Source organism: Artibeus jamaicensis, unplaced genomic scaffold (assembly GCF_021234435.1).
Source record: "Artibeus jamaicensis isolate MK-2021 breed Jamaican fruit bat unplaced genomic scaffold, CSHL_Jam_final scaffold_1019, whole genome shotgun sequence".
Classification (NCBI taxonomy): domain Eukaryota; kingdom Metazoa; phylum Chordata; class Mammalia; order Chiroptera; family Phyllostomidae; genus Artibeus; species Artibeus jamaicensis.
The window spans coordinates 2,715,417-2,733,611 of NW_026522025.1; the positions used below are offsets into that span (position 1 = coordinate 2,715,417).

Sequence of the window (18,195 nt, forward strand, 5' to 3'; positions counted from 1 at the left end):
TAAATTCCTGATAAAACATAAGAAATAAATAAACAGCCTCATGTGATTAGATTAGGTTAGCAGGCAGTCTTCCTTTTGCCAAGTAATCAATCCATCGATTACTCATCTGGTGACATAATCACTTCTGGGCCGTCTTATCATTCACAGTATCCACCCGCACACAAAGGGGAGGAGATTATACAGGGGCAAAGATCATGGGAGAAGGGGTAGAGTTCTCCCGGCCACACAGCATGTCAGAGATGAACCAGGTGTACTTGCGTTTGAACCTTATTTTTTGTTTTTGCTTTGTTGACTGGAAGAGGGAAGTTAAGCTTCCTGAGCTTGAGTTTTCTTTAAAGCAAGTAGTATAATACCCTCGCAGAATTTTTTTTTTAAGATTTTATTTATTTATCTTTAGAGAGGAAGAGAAGGAGAGAAATATCAATGTATGGTTGCCTCTTGTGAGTCCCTTGCTGGGAACTGGCCTGCAACCCAGGCATGTGCCCTGACTGGGAATCAAACCTCCATCATCTGGTTCTCAGGTCGGCGCCCAATCCACTGAGCTACACCAGCCAGGGCTCTAATTCCTGATATTGGTAATATGTGTCTTTTCCTTCCTAATCAGTTGGGTTGAATGTTTATGAATTTTATCGATCTCAAAGAATCAGCTTTTGGTCTAATTAACTTCTCTAGTATATTCTTCTAATATTTGATTTCATTGCTATTGGCTGTTACCTTTATTATTTCCTCTTGTGCTTACTCTGCGTTTACTTGGCTTTTCTGGTCTAGTTTATTAAGGTAGAAAGTTAGGTAATTTATTTGGGACTTTTCTTCATTTCAGACATGAGCAATCTGTGCTATACATTCCCTCCAAGCACTGTTTGGACTACCATTTGGCTTTCTACTTAAGAAACATCTGGAGAATTTGTTTATAATATAGGTTTCCAAGTACCGTCTGCTAGACATACCATTTTAGAACGGGGTCTGGAACTTCTATTTTTAAACAGATTCTCCAGATCATGTTGTGTAGCCAAGTTTGGGACCACTGGCATAGTATTGGGTTGGCCAAAAAGTCTATTTAATTTCTTCTGTAAAATAAAAGACACATATTTTATTTTCACCAATAACTTTATTGATTTGGATATCGAGTATGTCGGCTGTCTACTGTTATCAGCTTCTAGTGGGTAGAGGCCAGGGGTGCCGCTAAACATCTTCCAATGCGTGAGACAGCCCCATAGCAAAAAATTATTTGGTCAAAATGTAAGTAGTACCAAGAAACTTTGTAAACCACTTTTGACACATTCAATCAGTCACAACACCTTCTCCATATACTGCACAGATTTTTTTGCCTTTCAGTTGCATTTTTACTTTTCTTGAAATGATAAAGCTTAATATGCCAAAAATGTTATTTTCTTCCATCTTCAGTATTCAAATGGCTGCCCAAAAATTCACCAATTTTGATATTTTTTTAAATGTACACTGATATGACAGCTGTCACCAGACAGTCTAACAAAATTGTTTTGAACGAAGTTAAAGACAGCTAAGCACTACTAGAGCCATTGTAGGGGGTAAACTGAAGAAATGTTTTGGCCAACACAACAGAATAGGAAAGACCTGGGGCTCGATCTTGTTCAGCTCTACCCGTTACTAACTCCGTGCCTATGGGCACATTTCCTTACTCTTATGAAGGTAACATTGTATAACTTGCAGTGTGTTGGGGAAACTTCTGGAGAGACCAAAGAAAGAGGCTGACAACTCCAGCATTATATCAAGAGTTTATTAAGAGAATTTAGATAGGAGGTGTGTCGCCCCCGCAAGACAGCATGGATACCCTCTATTCTACATGGCAGGTGCTAAAGAATTCTATAGAACAAGGCAGATGGATAGAGGTGCTGGAGTATGATCCACCCAGATAAGGCGGACATGCTTAGATGCAGTGGCCTGTTCCAGGAACCAGCATGAGCTAGAACACCGTGCAGTGTAGGGGAGGAGCTGCTCAGACAGTCAGTCTCCAAGGGGATTTATGGGAAGCAGTCTGTCCTGGCTGGGATCTAGCTGGATCCAACTTGAGAGTCCACGTCATGGAATAGTCTGTTCTCTACCCAGGGTTGTTGTAAGGCTTGGCAGTTACATATGCATGGGGGTTGGTGCGTAGTACACAACTAACACAGAACTGCTGTGGATGATGCTGATCACGGTGACGGCGACTGATAGGCATCTGTCATCCAGAGTCTGAAGAGCTTAATGAGCTGTCATTGACGCCCCCCCCCCCCCCAGATCTCTTCCTGCATCTCCATCCATCCCATCTTCCAACTCCTTCATGTTCCCTTATTGTGTTTCATCCTTCCTCATTGCTCTTGGAATATTTTTATTTTTAGTTTGCATTTAATATTGTTTGTATTCGTTTCAGATGTACAGAATAATGGTTAGACAATCATATACTTTACGTAGTGTTCCACTCAATATTTCTAGTTGGCATTTTTTTTCTCTGTCAGGAATTTTCTGTGCCCTCATCTGGTGAGCGCATCTTCTAAGGGACTTTTTAAAGTTTGCTTCTTCTCTGGAGCATTCCTGACCCACTCCCCCACCCCGCTCTGCCGTATTACAGCCTTTGGCATTTACGTCCATGAAAGTACATTACATTTGAACTTGTCTGATTTCCCTGCTTGTTAGGGAGTTCCCATCCACTGTCACCAGTGCCTGGTACAGGGTAAGTAGTTACTTTAAAAAATGCTTATTGTTGATTTTAGGTATTTGTAAAATAATGAGTAAGTTTTGGAGAGTTGGCCTTTACTATAGTTTACATACAAAGGAACTATGAAGTTATCTTAAACACAACATGAGCTAGCTGTATGATATGTTTTCTTAAAAAAAAAAAAAAGCCAGCCCTGGCTGGAATAGCTCAGTGGATTGAGCATGGGCCTGTGAACCATACGATCGTGGTTCGATTCCCAGTCAGGGCAGTTCCCGGCAGGGCACGCATGAGAGGCAACCATACATTGATGTTTCTCTCCTTCTCTCCTTCCCTTCCCCTCTAAAGATAAATAAATAAAATAAAAAAAAAACAGCCAAACATCCATGTGGTTTTAGGCTACATAAAAAGATAATAGAGAAAGGAATCAATAGTTATTGAGGAATGTCTTATGACTGGGCATTGTGCTGGATGATTTTCACATGTATTCCCACAATAATCCTGTCACATAAATGGTGTTACTTTATTTTACCTGTGAGGAGGCTGAGACTGAAGCTACTTTTAGTAACTTTCCAAAGTTATAGTTAGTAAATGGTGAATCTGGGATTGAACTTGGATCTGTTTCATTCAAAACCCTGTTCAGTCCTTAATGTTACCACTTGACTAGAAGAGTTAATGTAGAGACACGCAGCTTGTTGCAGGGGAGTGTAAAACTGTTTCCTTCCCACCTACTTTCTTTGACTGTATTGGTGGCAAAATGTGAGCCACTAGATGGTGTCCTTGCTTTTGATGGAGAAGTAAAATGTTGCTTAAGTTCTGCTGTCTGATTTTTCCTCCTCCCCAACCTACTAGCTAAAAGCAAAATATTCACATTTCCAGATACAATTTGAGAAATGAGATGTAGTACCATTGAAGAGGTACTGTGGAGTAGAGGCAAGAATGGGCCATATATGAGATGGAATTCCAATCTGGATTTTGCCACTTTATTAGCTTTGTGACTTCAGGCAACTCACCTGTTCAGCTCTGTGCTTTCTTCTCTCTGGAACAGGCAGCATGTCATTCACTCATGGAATTATGAATAGCAAAGTAATCGATACATTAAAAGTATCCGATAAACCTTGGTTCGGGCCTCCCGAGATAGGGGCCTGGAAAAAACAGGGGACAAAAAAAAAGTATCCAGATACAATGCCTGAGACTTCGTTCTTAATTGATGGGAGTTACTGTTATAATTAATAATTACTGTTGATAAGATGAATCTCAGATTCTGAAGAACTCTACAGGGCCTTGGGAATCACGCAAACAAAATTGAATTATACTCAACATAATTTTAATGCTAAATATATTGTGAGTTTTCAAAAACTATTAACCCATACGTGACCTAAAATAATACTTTTTGACCGGGTCCTGTGACACTGAATCCTCCATTTTCCAGTTGTGTTGGTCATCAGAGTTGACCGATTGCGTGAGGGATGTGCCATCTGTTCCCTTTTCATTTAGTCTATCACGAGAGAGGTTAGCAGTGTGCCGTCATGGGTTATTAATGGTTTTAGCACTGTCTTCTTATGCTGGTCCGTTATTTCATTGATTCTACATTGTATTTTCATATGGTAACATCTCTGGCTTTGAGGTGTATCTTACAATCATTGATTTCTTAGAATGAATGCAACAAGGCATTATTTTAGGTTAATGTATAACCCCTTAAGACTGTCCTTCCTCCTGATCCCTTTAGATTTGCTTTTGCCAATTGTCTTCTCATTTTATTATGAAAAATTACTCTATTGATTTCTGCCCGTTTTGTTAATCAGTAGCTTTTGTGCAAGTATCATCTCCTTTGTATGAATTTGACACTAAAAGTGTCCTGTCTTGGGCAAGATGTAGTCATTTATTCAGTCCCTGTGATTGGCGCATAGACGTCATTAGGGTTACATTTTCTGAATGTTCATAATATTTCATCATTACAAATTAAAGATTAAATAAAAGATTTCAGGAAAATGTTACGCAAATGAAAGCTAGGAAACAGTATTATTATTAGACACAATAGACTTTAAGGAAAAAAAATTGAAATTGTTATGGAAAAAGAGAATACCAAACCCTACTATTGCATAGATAACATTCTTCAACAATAGTGAAATAAATTAGAAATCCCTTTCCAAAACACTAGCCACTCACTGCTTCACATGAATACTTCTAAATCATAGGTGAAAGTAGAAATCATGGAATTACGAAATATTCAAACTTCAATGATAAGGAAGGGACAACATGTTAAAACTGCATCTAAAGCAGTCTATGATTTATAATCTTAAGTGAATGTATTATAAAATACAGATGAAAATTAATTAAAAAAATTAGAAAAAGAGAAGTATTGATAAAGTACAAAGAAGAAAATAACAAAGTAAATTTTTAAGGTAGGGTCACTCATTAATGTAGCTATCAAAACCCTGAACAAAATACAGTGATTCATACGCAGTACTGTATAAATGAAAACTATTAGGACCAAATAGAATTTATTTTGTGAAGGCGTAGGTGGAAGCACTGCGCCTACTCGCACAACTAAGTTTAAAAACAACAAAGTTTTAGCAACAAAAACGCACCCAAACCACAGAAAATTGAACTACACAGAAGTCTGACAACAATGAACCCTTCAGCCAAACCAGTAAGAGGGGCAGAGCCAGCAGCAGAGCTGGGTCGGACAGGAAAGATCCACCAGACCAACCCAGGCACGAGGCCAAGGTGCACCAGCAGCCGTGGGTGGATCACAGGTGTGGAGAAGCTGGCGGACCCACTGAGGGCATAAGGCGGTGGACCCACTGAGGGCTGATCGCGGTCACACATTCGTGTGCAGATAAACTGGTGAAGGAGGTAGCAGTGAGACGGGCCGGGCAGGATCCAGCGTCTGGAAGCGGCAGAGGGAACCGCCATTGTCCCTCTCTGGCCCCACCCCCACATACAGAGTCACAAACCAGCGACCTGGGGGGCCCCGCCGTGGTGAACATCTAAGGCTCTGCTCCTCATACGTAACAGGCATGAACAGATCAAAACATGGCTCAAGAACAGCTCAGAGCCCCAGAGCCAATAAATCTAAGTGATGAAGAAATAGCCAGACTTTCAGGTGCACAGTTAAAAACATTGGTGATCAGGATGCTCACAGAACTGGTTGATTTTAGTCACAAATAAGAGGAACATATGAAGGCTAAACTAATTGAAATGAAGGGAAATACATAGGAAACCAATACTAATGGAAAGGAAACTGGGACTCAAATCAAAGGAGTGGATCAGAAGGAGGAAAAAATGACCAAACAGAAAAGGATGAAGAAACAAAGAATTCAAAAAAATGAGGAGAGGCTTAGGAACCTCCAGGACATCTTTACACATTCCAACATTCGAATTATAGGGGTACCAGAAGGGGAAGAGGAACAGCCACAAGTGGAAAACTTATTTGAACAAATAATAAAGGAGAACTTCCCCAATCTGGCAAAGGAAATAGACTTCCAGGAAGCTCAGAGAGTCCCAAAGAAGTTGGACCCAAGAAGGAACACACCAAGGCACATCATCATTATATTAGCCAAGATTAAAATGAAGGAGAGAATCCTAGAAGCAGCAAGAGCTAAGGGGACAGTCACCTACAAAGGAGTTCCCATCAGACTGTCAGTGGATTTCTCAAAAGAGACCTCACAGGCAAGAAGGGGCAAGAAAGAAGTATTCCAAGTCATGAAATCCAAAGACCTACATCCAAGATTGCTCTATCCAGCAAAGCTTTCATTTAGAATGGAAGGGCAGATAAAGTGCTTCTCAGATAAGATCAAATTCAAGGAGTTCATCATCACCAAGCCCTTATTATATGAAATGTTAAAGGGACTTACCTAAGAAAAAGAAGATAAAAAAGATGAACAGTGAAAGGACAGCAAACTCACAGTTATTAACAACCATACCTAAAACAAAAGCAAACTAAGAGGACAGCTAGATCAGGAGCAGAACCATAGGAATGAAGATCACATGGAGGGTTAGCAACAGGGGAGTGGGAGAAGGAGAAGGGGGGAGAAGGTACAGAAAATAAGTAGCACAGACAGTAGATAGAAAATAGATAGGGGGGAGGGCAAGAATAGTATGGGAAATATAGACTCTAAAGAACTTGAGACACATGGTAATAAACTAAAGGGGGGAATGGTGGGGGAGGGGTACGCAGGGTGGAGGGGAATGGAAGGGGGGAATAAAACAACTGTAATGGCATAATTAATAAAATATATATTTTTAAAAAGGTAAAAAAATTTATTTTGTGAGTACTAGGATACTTTTAAATCAACTAATTTACTATATTAACATTAAAAGAGGAAAAGCACATGGTCATCTGAATAAATGCATGAGAAGCAATGAATAAAATGAAACATTCATTAAAGATTAAGCAAACTAGGAATAGAAGAGAATATTCTTAACCCGATAAGGGATATTTACTAAAATGCTACAGTGTGCTTAACAGTGAAATCATAGAAGTATTCTCTTTAACATCAGCAGCAAGACAGGGGTGCCTGCTTTTGCTGCTTCTTTAAATATTGTGCTTGTATAGGTACTAGTGAATGCTATTAAGGCAAGAAAAGGTAGAAAATATATAAGACTTGGAAGGAAGAACAAAATTAGTATTTGCAGATGACGTTTCTGTAACTGCTAGAGGTTCTGGTGAACATGTAACACAATTAGAAACTAAAGATTTCAAATAGAAGGATTGGAAGGGAAGAAGAAACATTGTTGATATTTGCAGATATGATTGTCTACGTAAAACAACCCACAATCTACAAGAGTCTATAGAAGGTTTTTGGATATGAATTCGATATGCGTTCCTTTATATGACCCACAAACAATTAGGAAAAAACAATTATTTAAAAAAGGAATTCTATTTATTATAGTAACAGAAACTCTAAATTACCTAGGAATATATTTTATCAGATAAATATATTCCTTTGGTGGAGAAAACTGTAAAACATCATTGAAAGATGGAGGGAAGGAAGGGAGAGACCGAGGAAAGGAAGGAACAAAGAAAAGAAGGAAGGGAAAAGAAGAATGAAAGAGGGAAGACAGTACCACTCAGTAAATGAAGCTGAATCAATTGGCTGCCCATATGGAAAAAAAGAAATTATTCCGTATCTCATGGTGTACACAAAAATAAATTCCAGCTCTGGCTTGTGTGGCTCAGTGGATTGAGCACCTGCCTGCAAACTGAGAAGCCATAGGTTTGATTCCCAGTCAGGACACATGCCTGCGTTGTCTCCAGGTCCCTAGTTGTGGGTGTGCGTGAGAGGCAACTGACTGATATTTCTCTCCCTTTCTTTCTCCCTCCGTTTTCCTCACTGTAAAAAAGTAAATGAAAGAAAGAAACTTTTAAAACAACTTCTTCAATGAGCTATAAAAAAATTCCAGAGGCATTAAAGGTATAAAATGAAAATTTACACTCATAAGAACATATAGAAGAATGTCTTTATAATATCAGGACAGAGAAGGATATCTTAAAGAACAAACCATGATAGAAAACATTGGTCCCGGATCACGTGACTGAGTGCTGGCCTGCTGGCATCCCCACTCAGGGCACATGCCTGGGTTGCAGGGTGAACCCCAGTGCGGGGAGAGAATGAGAGGCAACCACACATTGATGTTTCTCTCCTTCCCTTCCCCTCTCTCTAAAAATAAATAAATAAAATCTTAAAAAAAATTCACGTGTTAGACAACACTCAAATTTTAAGTCCCACAACAAAAAAATACCACAATCAAAGAGAAAGAGAACCCTTGGCCAGGGGAGAAAATATTAAAATGCATACAACTGACAAAGTAGAATATATAAAAACTACAAATTAATTGAAAAACAAACAAAAAAACCATGAAGTAAGTGCATACAAATCAGTAGAAAAGCAAAGCGGATTGTTCGCCACCCTCTTACTGTCACCTGAAATAGTTGTCAACTGGTGTCCTGCAGTGTGAATCACTGCAGAAGTCATGAGTCAAAAATATACCTATTTTTTTTGTCAGATTGGCAAAAGACAATACATATTTTTGGTGTGCCACAGGATTTTAGTAATTAGTTTATTTGTGCCATGAGATGAAAAAGGTGGCCTAGACAATTCAGTAAACATTTGTTGAGCCAACGACTGACGTTGAGGCAGCCCTTCCACGCAGCAGCATCTCTGGTGAGCAGGCTGGACCTTGAGCTTTCCTGCTTGGCTCTGTATTGTGGACTCCTGTCCCTTCTCTCTAGACTGTGTGCTTTTCCAGAACAGAGATGTATCTTCCTCATCATATCCTCTGGCTGATCCTGTTAGGAGCCGCATCAGCAGTCTGTGTCCTAGAGGAATCATCATTCCTTTTTAATCATCTTTAGAGCTGGTTTAGCAGCCCACTTTTCTCTTCTTGCAGAGGGAGATTGGCCCTGCAAGAAGAAAAACCAGACTTCTGTGTTCCCCACCCCCTTTCCCAGCTCATAAGAGCAAAAGTTTTTCTGACTTTGGCACCAGAACTATGACTCAGGTCCGTAGTATGTTTGCTTGTGCACTAGAAAGGAGAGGAGGGAAAGTCAGGTTGCACGAGACTGCCCTGCCTTTCTGTCTGGGACCTGGACAGTGTTGGCACAGTGGATCATAAAAGCAGGGCTGAGATAAAAAACTTTGGTATTTTGATGGGTTAGCATACAAACAGTTTTGTTTAACAATTGAATACTATTCCATATATGGATTAGCAAAGGGAGTTTTGCTTTCCAGATGTGAAAAATAAGTAGTATAAACTCACAAAAGGAGAGGAGGGCTGTTTGGTGGAAGAGGACTTGGAAGATAGCTTGGGGCTCCCAAGGAGCAAATCCTGAGGGCCTTTTGTAAGTTAGGCAACAGAACGACCATGTCCCCTAAACCAGGACATTCTTTAGACAAGAATGGGGTTCTGTTCATTATTATGGCAGGACAACAGGCATAGTCTGGCACAGTACCAGGCAAACCAGGTTATGTGATCACCGTATTTGAAGGTGAACAAGAGCCATTGATTTGGTTACATATCCAGGGATGTCCAACCTGCAGCCTGTGGGCTGCATGCAGCCCAGATGGCTGTGAATGCGGGCCAACACAAAATCATAAATTTACTTAAAACATTATAAGATTTTTGTGTGTGTTTACATGTCACAATGTATTTAATGTGTGGTCCAAGACAACTCTTCTTCCAGTGTAGCACAGAGACGCCAAAAGGTTGGACACCTCTGTGAGGAATGGGAAGTAAAAATAAATTTTAGGAAGGAGGCTTAGACAAGTCTGAATAATCTTGACTGGAAAGGGATGAGAGGTGGGGCAGTTGCTAGGTGAAGACATGTAATTGAAAAGGATCATCGTGGTGGTGGTGGTGGTGGTGACGGTGGTTGTTGTTGAAAAGAGGATAAAAACTGGAGCCTGTGTAAATGAAGTGGAGATAGAGAAAGGTTGAAAATTACTAAAAAGTAAGAGACCCAAGGAAAGGTAATAGGGAGTGGAGCCTTTTCCCATTATGACAGGTGGAAAGGAAGCAAGAATGGGTCTAAATGCAGGTGAGTCTTTAGGTGGGAGGGCATAGCAAGTTCAGATTCTTACCAGATGACTGCCTGTGTTGCTCTTGGGGGTCCAAGGAAAATGGAGAAGCTTTTAAATGCTACAGTGGACAAGGGGAGAGACGAATAACAAGGCAACAACACTGCTACCACCACTCACATTCAACAGTTTGTCTGCCGCTCTGGTGGCAGTCTTAAACCAGGCAGTCCTAGCCAATGAATAAAGCAAGAAAAGTAAATAGAAGCTATAAGAATTGGAGTAGAAGAAATAAAAACATCATTATTCACAGCAACATAATTGAGCATACAGAAAATCCAAAAAAATCTACAGATATACTATTAGAATTGATAAGTGAATTTAGGAAGGTTACTGAATACAAACAAGGTCAATATCCAAAAATAAACTGTACTTCCAAATACCAGCAACCAGCGATTAGAAAATGAATTTTTAAAAATAGAGTACATTTACCATAGCACCCAAAACACTAATTACTTAGGAATAAGTATTAACAAAAGGTATACTTAGAAAACTATAAACATTACTACAATGAAAAATGACCTAAATAAGTGGTGATCCCAGTTTGTTCCCAGTTAGTATTGTAGTGTGTGTATGTGTGCGTGAGTGTAACTTGTACACCTGACTAACATTATAAAGAGCCATGAATACTCACTTCCAGTTTCCTTATTTTCCTTCAACTGGCCCTAGTGGAAATGGTAACATAGTTTCACCTGCTGTCCTGGGGGGAACTGGTGATGACTGTGTTGGTGATGTTAATGTGTAATTTCTCAAGGCCAAGAGGAAGGAGTTGGAGGACTTGCTGCTATACCTGGTATCCAAATGTAAAGGCTTCCAAAAGGTAACATGAGGAAATATTTTTATGGTCTTGAAATTAGGAAGACTTCTTAAAGAAGATATAGAAAGCACCACCATAAAGTCCAAAAATCAATACATTGTACTGCGTTAAAGTTAAGAACTCTCTGTGAAAAGACACCACTGTGAAAGTACAAAGGCTGGCAACAGGGTGGGAGAGTATAGTTGTCTAACTCATAACCAGTGAAGGACTCATGTTCAGGATATAGCAAAAGCTACTACAAAGAATTAGAAAATGATACGGCAGTTTTATCACTAGAAAAGAAACTTTAACTATTCCACAAGAGGCTATTCAAATGGCCAAAAACATGAAAGGTACTTAAGCTCATTAGTTATCAGGGAAATGTAAATTAAAACCATTTTGATACCACTACTCAGTTGCCAGAATGACTAAAGTAGAAAAGTGTTAGTGAAGCCCTGGCTGGTGTGATCAGTGGATTGAGTACTGGCCTGTAAACCAAAAAGTTGCCAGTTCTATTCCCAGTCAGGAAACATGCCTGGGTTGTGGGCCAGGTCCCCAGTAGGGGGTGTGTGAGAGGTAACCACACACTGATGTTTCTCTCCCTCTCTTTCTCCCTCTCTTCCCCTGTCGCTAAAAATAAATCAATAAAATCTTTAAAAAAAATAAGTGTTAGTGAAGATGTGGAGCAGCTGAAGCTTTTTTAAAAAAAATTTATTGATTATACCATTACATTTGTTCTATTTCCCCCCTCCACTCCCCTCCACCCTGCATACTCCTCCCCCACCATTCCCCCCTTTAGTTCCTGAACACGTGTCTCAAGTTCTTTAGATTCTGTATTTCCCCTACTATTCTTGCCCTCCCCCTATTTTCTACCTACTGTATATGCTACTTATTTTCTGTACCTTCTCCCCACTTCTCCTTCTCCCACTCCCCTGTTGCTAACCCTCCATGTGATCTTCATTCCTATGGTTCACTCCTGATCTAGCTGTCCTCTTAGTTTGCTTTTGTTTTAGGTGTGGTTGTTAATAACTGTGAGTTTGCTGTCCTTTCACTGTTCATCTTTTTTATCTTCTTTTTCTTAGGTAAGTCCCTTTAACATTTCATATAATAAGGGCTTGGTGATGATGAACTTGAATTTGATCTTATCTGAGAAGCACTTTATCTGTCCTTCCATTCTAAATGAAAGCTTTGCTGGATAGAGCAATCTTGGATGTAGGTCTTTGGATTTCATGACTTGGAATACTTCTTTCTAGCCCTTTCTTGCCTGTGAGGTCTCTTTTGAGAAATCCGCTGACAGTCTGATGGGAACTCCTTTGTTGGTGACTGTCCCCTTATCTCTTGCTGCTTCTAGGATTCTCTCCTTCATTTTAATCTTGGCTAATGTAATGATGATGTGCCTTGGTGTGTTCCTTCTTGGGTCCAACTTCTTTGGGACTCTCTGAGCTTCCTGGAAGTCTATTTCCTTTGCCAGATTGGGGAAATTCTCCTTTATTATTTGTTCAATTAAGTTTTCCACTTGTGGCTGTTCCTCTTCCCCTTCTGGTACCCCTATAATTTAGATGTTGGAGCATTTAAGGATGTCCTGGAGGTTCCTAAGCCTCTCCTCATTTTTTTGAATTCTTGTTTCTTCATATTTTTCTGGTTGGTCATTTTTTCCTTCCTTCTGGTCCACTCCCTTGATTTGAGTCCCAGTTTCCTTTCCATTAGTATTGGTTTCCTATGCATTACCATTCATTTCAATTAGTTTAGCCTTCATATGTTCTTCTTATTTGTGACTAAAATCAACCAGTTCTGTGAGCATCCTGATCACCAGTGTTTTGAACTGTGCATCTGAAAGTTTGGCTATTTCTTCATCACTTAGATTTATTGGCTCTGGGGGTCTGAGTTGTTCTTGAGCCGTGTTTTGATCTGTTCATGCCTGTTACATATGAGGAGCGGAGCCTTAGGTGCTCACCAGGGTGGGACTACCCAGGTTGCTGGTTTGTGACGCTGTATGTGGGGGCAGGGTCAGAGAGGGAACTATGCTGGTCCTCTCCGCTCGCTCCGCCTGCTTATCCAAGCACAAATGTGCGAGCTCGCTGCCCTCCTCCGGCCACCTGGGCCTGCGAGATCTGTCTCAATGCTCGCCTCTTCACTAGTTTATCTGCGCGCAAATGCGCGACCCACCGCAGACAGCCAGCTGTGCCTCTTCCCTGGGTTCCACCTGTAGCTAGCCTGCACCTGGGATCTGCGCCCTTGGCTGCCTGTGCACCGTCCAGGTCGGGGGATCTTTTTTGCCTGACCTACTTCGCTGCTGGCTTCGCCCCTCTCACTCATTTAGCTGAGCATTTTGTTATTTTCGGACTCTGTATTCGATTTTCTGTGTTTTTTGGTTGCGTTTATTGTTGTTAAAAGTTTGTTGTTTTTAGATTTGGTTGTACGAGGACGCAAAGTGTTCCCACCTATGCCTCCATCTTGGTGGAAGTCCCAGCTGAAGCTTTTGTACACCACTGGCGGAGTGTAATTGGCACAACCACTTTTGAGAACTATTTGACAGTATCTAATAAAATTGCCATGTGAATACCCTATGACCTACCAAATTCGCTCCTAGATTTATATATAGAAATACAAGCATATGTATAGCAAAATACATGAGGAGAATGTCATAGTAGCATGATTCTGATAACCTAAAACTGGAGACAACATTCATGTCCATCTAAAATGGAGATGATAAATAAGTTGTGGCTGTTCATACAAAGGAATACTACTTATAGTAAAAAGTGAACAAACCACTGCTATGTGCGACACCTCCATGAATGGTACAAGCATCATATTGAGTGAAAGAAGCGATACACAAAAGAAAATACATAGTATGAGTCCATTTGTATAAAGTTCAAAGGCAGATAAAACTACCTTGTAATGTTTGAAGTAAGGATAATGAATTTATCTTTGGGATGGAGGGCAGGCCTAATGATTAGGAGAGGTTACTAGAGTAGCTTCTCTTCATGATTTTGTGCAATTATGATCTTCATATATGATATATTTCAATATAAAGTTGTTTTCTAGTGATAGTGTATGAGATGCTTATCAATAAGATTATAAGTGTATAAGATTATAAGTGTATAAGATTTCAGTGAGTAATGCCTGCTCATTGAAAATGTTTGGTAACTGGAAGTATTACTGAATTTTTTGGACTGTAAGGCACACCAGACCATAAGAAGACATACTTAGGTTTTAGAGGAGAAAAATAGGAAAAAAATTTTTGAAGCAAAAAAATGCGGTAAAATATTTAATAACATAAATAACATAAGCTGTGCTCCCCTCCCCCACTGCAAGCCAGGTGAGCTACATTTGGACTGTAAGACACACCCCCTTTCCTCCCAAATTGGGGGGTGTGTGTCTTATAGTCCAAAAAATATGGTAAGTCTTCACTGGAATTTAGTTCTCTCTGAGGACAAGGTCTAGGGCAGTGCTGTTCAGTACAACTTTCTACACTTATCAAAATGTTCTGTATCTGCCCTGTCTGGTCCCATAGTCACTGGCTATTGAGCACTTGGAGTATGACCAGTAGGACTGAGGAACTTACTAAAATTTTACTTAATTTTAATGAATTATAATGAAAATTTAAATATCCACATGTGACTGATGGCTGTTATAATGGATAGTGCAGGTCTAAGGGTAGCAATATGAGGGATGAGTGATTGAAGGAGAATGACAGTGAAGTTCATTTGAGTTGAACAGATCAAGAAGTGGAGAGGCCAGAATGTAGGATGAATTGTGCGTCTGTACATTGAGGACAGCTCGGGGTGATGGTAAGACCTGATTGGAGTGGGGGATTGTTAACTCAGTTCCAGCATCTTCTAAGAAGCATTTGGATAGAGCAAGGGACAGGCATAATGGACCAGAAAGATGCTTTCTCCCAAACAGGTATCAAAGGTTCTTAAGTGGACATGTTTCTGAAGTACAGCTTAGGTAATTAAGAGCCAGGGGAGAAGAGTTTTAAGAAAGAAGTTTTCAACAGCAGCAATCATACTTCAGTGACATGTCGTGTGGCAAAGCTAGAGCAGTAAAGCGGTCATTGGAGACCCGTGAAGGCACAGTTTTTTCACTAGTGGGAAGGAAATAGATTGCAATAGTGGAAGAAAATTGCAGTTTTCTAGAAGCTCCTTTGTAAAAACAGTGAGAAATTAAGTGGTAGCTCAGGGTTGTGCTTTTGTTTAGCAAATGGTGGGGAATTGAGCTAAGGAAAGACATAAAAAGCAAAACTGTTTGGTGGGTTGTTTGTTTATTTTTTTAGTGCTTGGAGGAAACATTGAGGCTGAGTACTTAGCTGGTCTCTGCAGTGAAGAGGGAAGCTTCGGGCTCGGTATGATGGCAGCAAGTTTAGTTGGGCCAACCATGAATGGTCTAAGTGGCAGAATGAAGTGTTGACTTTATTTAATAGATCATGGGGAGTCAAGGAAGGTTTTAAACATCTGAATCTCCTCTAACAGCCTTTGCTTTCGGAATATTACTCTGGCAATAACAGGCAGACATTGCCTTATCAAGCAAGAAATGATGAGAGCCTGAATTAGGGCAGTGGCAGTTCATAGGTGGCAGAAGAGTTGGCAAATCTGAGATTATACCCAGAGATGGGGTGAGCACAGTTGGTGGTACTAGAATGAGGGGGAACAAGTATAGAACCTACAGGTTTCTGTTCAGGTTGACTACGTAGCTAGTGAGTTTATGTTAAGGGACTAGATTGGGGTGAGTTATAACAGCTTTTTTTCAGATATAATTCATATACCATACAACTGACCCATTTAAAGTATACAATCAATGCTTTTAGTATAGTCACAGAGTTATATAACCATCGCCACAATAAATATTAGAATGTTTCCATCACCCTGGAAAGAAGCCCATACCCATTAGCTGTCACTTCCCATTTTACCATACCTTCTGCCCTCCCAGCGCTAGGCAACCACTAATCTACTCTTGGTTGCTATGAATTTGCCTGTTCTGGACATTTATGTAAATGGAATCACACATGCGCTGCCTTGTGACTAGCTTCTTTCACTTAGCATGTTTTCAAAGATCATCCATGTAGAGATTCCTTTTTGCCATGTAATATAGTCATCTCTTTGCAGGTTTTACTTCCTCCACTGGCATATAAGTGCGTCTTAAGGGGCAGGGAGTGTTGTTACATATTCAAGGGCTGTATCTAGCATGCACGTATTTTAATATTTTGTTACGACTCAGAAAATATTTGATACATCATAAATTCAAAGGTTAACTCAGTTGACCACAAAATTAAGTTAATCAGAATCAGCTACTCCCACACATGCTTCCCCACTGAGGTGTGTCTGTGTTTTCTGTCCTGGAGTAAGTGAATAGGGACCATGCCAATGGGTGCGATTAACTTTGTGTGACCTTTGTTTAGTCACTATACCCACTGGAGACACTTTCCAGTGAGTGTCTGACAATGTGGATGAAAATCCCTACTCAACCTGAAACTGAGGGATAACTAAGATAATTCAAGTTGATGGGATTTGGATAGAGTTGGAGTTCATCTAGACAGCCTCTGAGAAGGTGAATAAATGTTTATCTCTGTTACCTAATACTTCTGGAAGAAGAATAGCTTTTTTCCAAGGGATTAGGTTATTCTGGCCCCTTGAGTCTTTTCAATTCCCATTTCAAGGTCCTGTTTTCATCTGTGGTACATTGCTTCTTTTGTTACCAACTGGGAGCACTTTACATATTCCATGTTCTCTAAGATTTTTTCTCTGGGATACTTAAGACATGTATTTCTTTATGACACCAAGCAATAGACTATTTTGCATAGCTTCCTGTCACTGCCCTTAATCTCTGTTTTTCGTAATAGGATGCATATAGTTGAATACAAAGAAAATTAGTGTAAAACCTGCCCTTCCTGAAACACTTTATAAATACAATCCCCTTCTCCTCCCTCTTTTGGAGTTATTCGTGCTTTTATTTAGAAGACATATGCTGAGTGTGTATTTGAGTGTTATGAATCAAAATAAATAAAATAGTTTTTGACTTCCAAGATCTCATAGCAGTTCAGTGGGAGGAGGCAGATGCCTGACAAAGAGATAATCCCATTATATTATGTGAAACGTGGAGCAGCAGGGCCATGCGTGAGTAGTTACAGGAGCACATCTGGAAGAAGTGATAGGGACAGTGTTTTGAAGCAAGTGTCACCTGGCATTTCTGCAAACAAGTATGACACAGAAGTAGCCTGATGAAGAGCCATCTGCGCTCTGGGAGCCTCACAGCAGCTTGGCAAGAAAGAGGTTTTGACTCCCATTTTAGGGAGTGATTTAAGGCTCAGAAAGGCTCAGTGAGTGGTTCTTAAACACAAATCCTGACTCAGATTCCGTGATTGTCCCCTCTCCCTCCCACCACACCCACGCCCTTTCAGCAAGGATAGAGAGTACACATGCAGAGTACTACTACAGTGCCCTGATACCCCCTCTCCCTCAGTTCTTCCTCCCCAAGTAAATCTAGGGCCTCCGATTCCCCTCTTCTGTGTCTAGTTTGCTTCCAGTGTCGTCTGTGGTGCGTTGAGCGTTCCAAGGCTGTAGCGGTGGTGAATATTGCTGATGTCATTGTTTGCCTTATTGGGATTTTGCTCTTTGTTTCACAGGGAGCTGTGATTGGTATAGACGATGAGGACGACAGCACCTTCACAATAACTGTTGATCAGAAAACCTTCCATTTCCAGGGTGAGCTGAAAGAAGAGATTCTTTCTCTTCCTAGTCCCAACTGCTTCTTTCGTTTTCTTTTGGGTTGTTTGCTGAATGAAGTTTTGCAACTGATCCTGCATGAATGAGCACACAGGAACGTTCTGGATGAAGTGGTGCTGCAGGTTAGGGAGGGATTTGTATCTGCAGTGGATACAGATCTGTTGAAACGACGGGCTCTGGCTGCAATCGGAGATTGAGATTTTAAAGGATAAAAATCAGTGAAGGGAGAGAGTAATGGGCTGCTGCTGCTGCTGCTGGCTTGTGTTTACAGAAGGTTGCTGACATTCTTTATCGAGGAGCATGGTTCTGCTTCTGCATGAAGAGTCTAAAGACTGACTGTGAAGGTTGCAGTGTTTGTTCGTGTAAAACTCAAAATGTAAATTAAATTGAAGCTAGTGGCAACCTTTGGTTTAAAGGTTTTGCTTT

The 18,195-nt window shown here is 40.4% G+C and overlaps 1 protein-coding gene across 4 annotated transcripts in view; it reads left to right on the forward strand.

Annotated features, from left to right (window-relative positions):
- Positions 1–18,195, forward strand: part of OSBPL9 (oxysterol binding protein like 9) — a 138,545-nt gene that overhangs the window by 14,947 nt on the left and 105,403 nt on the right. For all 4 annotated transcript variants that reach the window (XM_037148761.2, XM_037148762.2, XM_053655486.1 and 1 more), the window contains exon 3: positions 17,670–17,748. In XM_037148761.2, the coding sequence (XP_037004656.2) occupies positions 17,670–17,748 (79 nt within the window). The remainder of the gene's footprint in view (positions 1–17,669; positions 17,749–18,195) is intronic.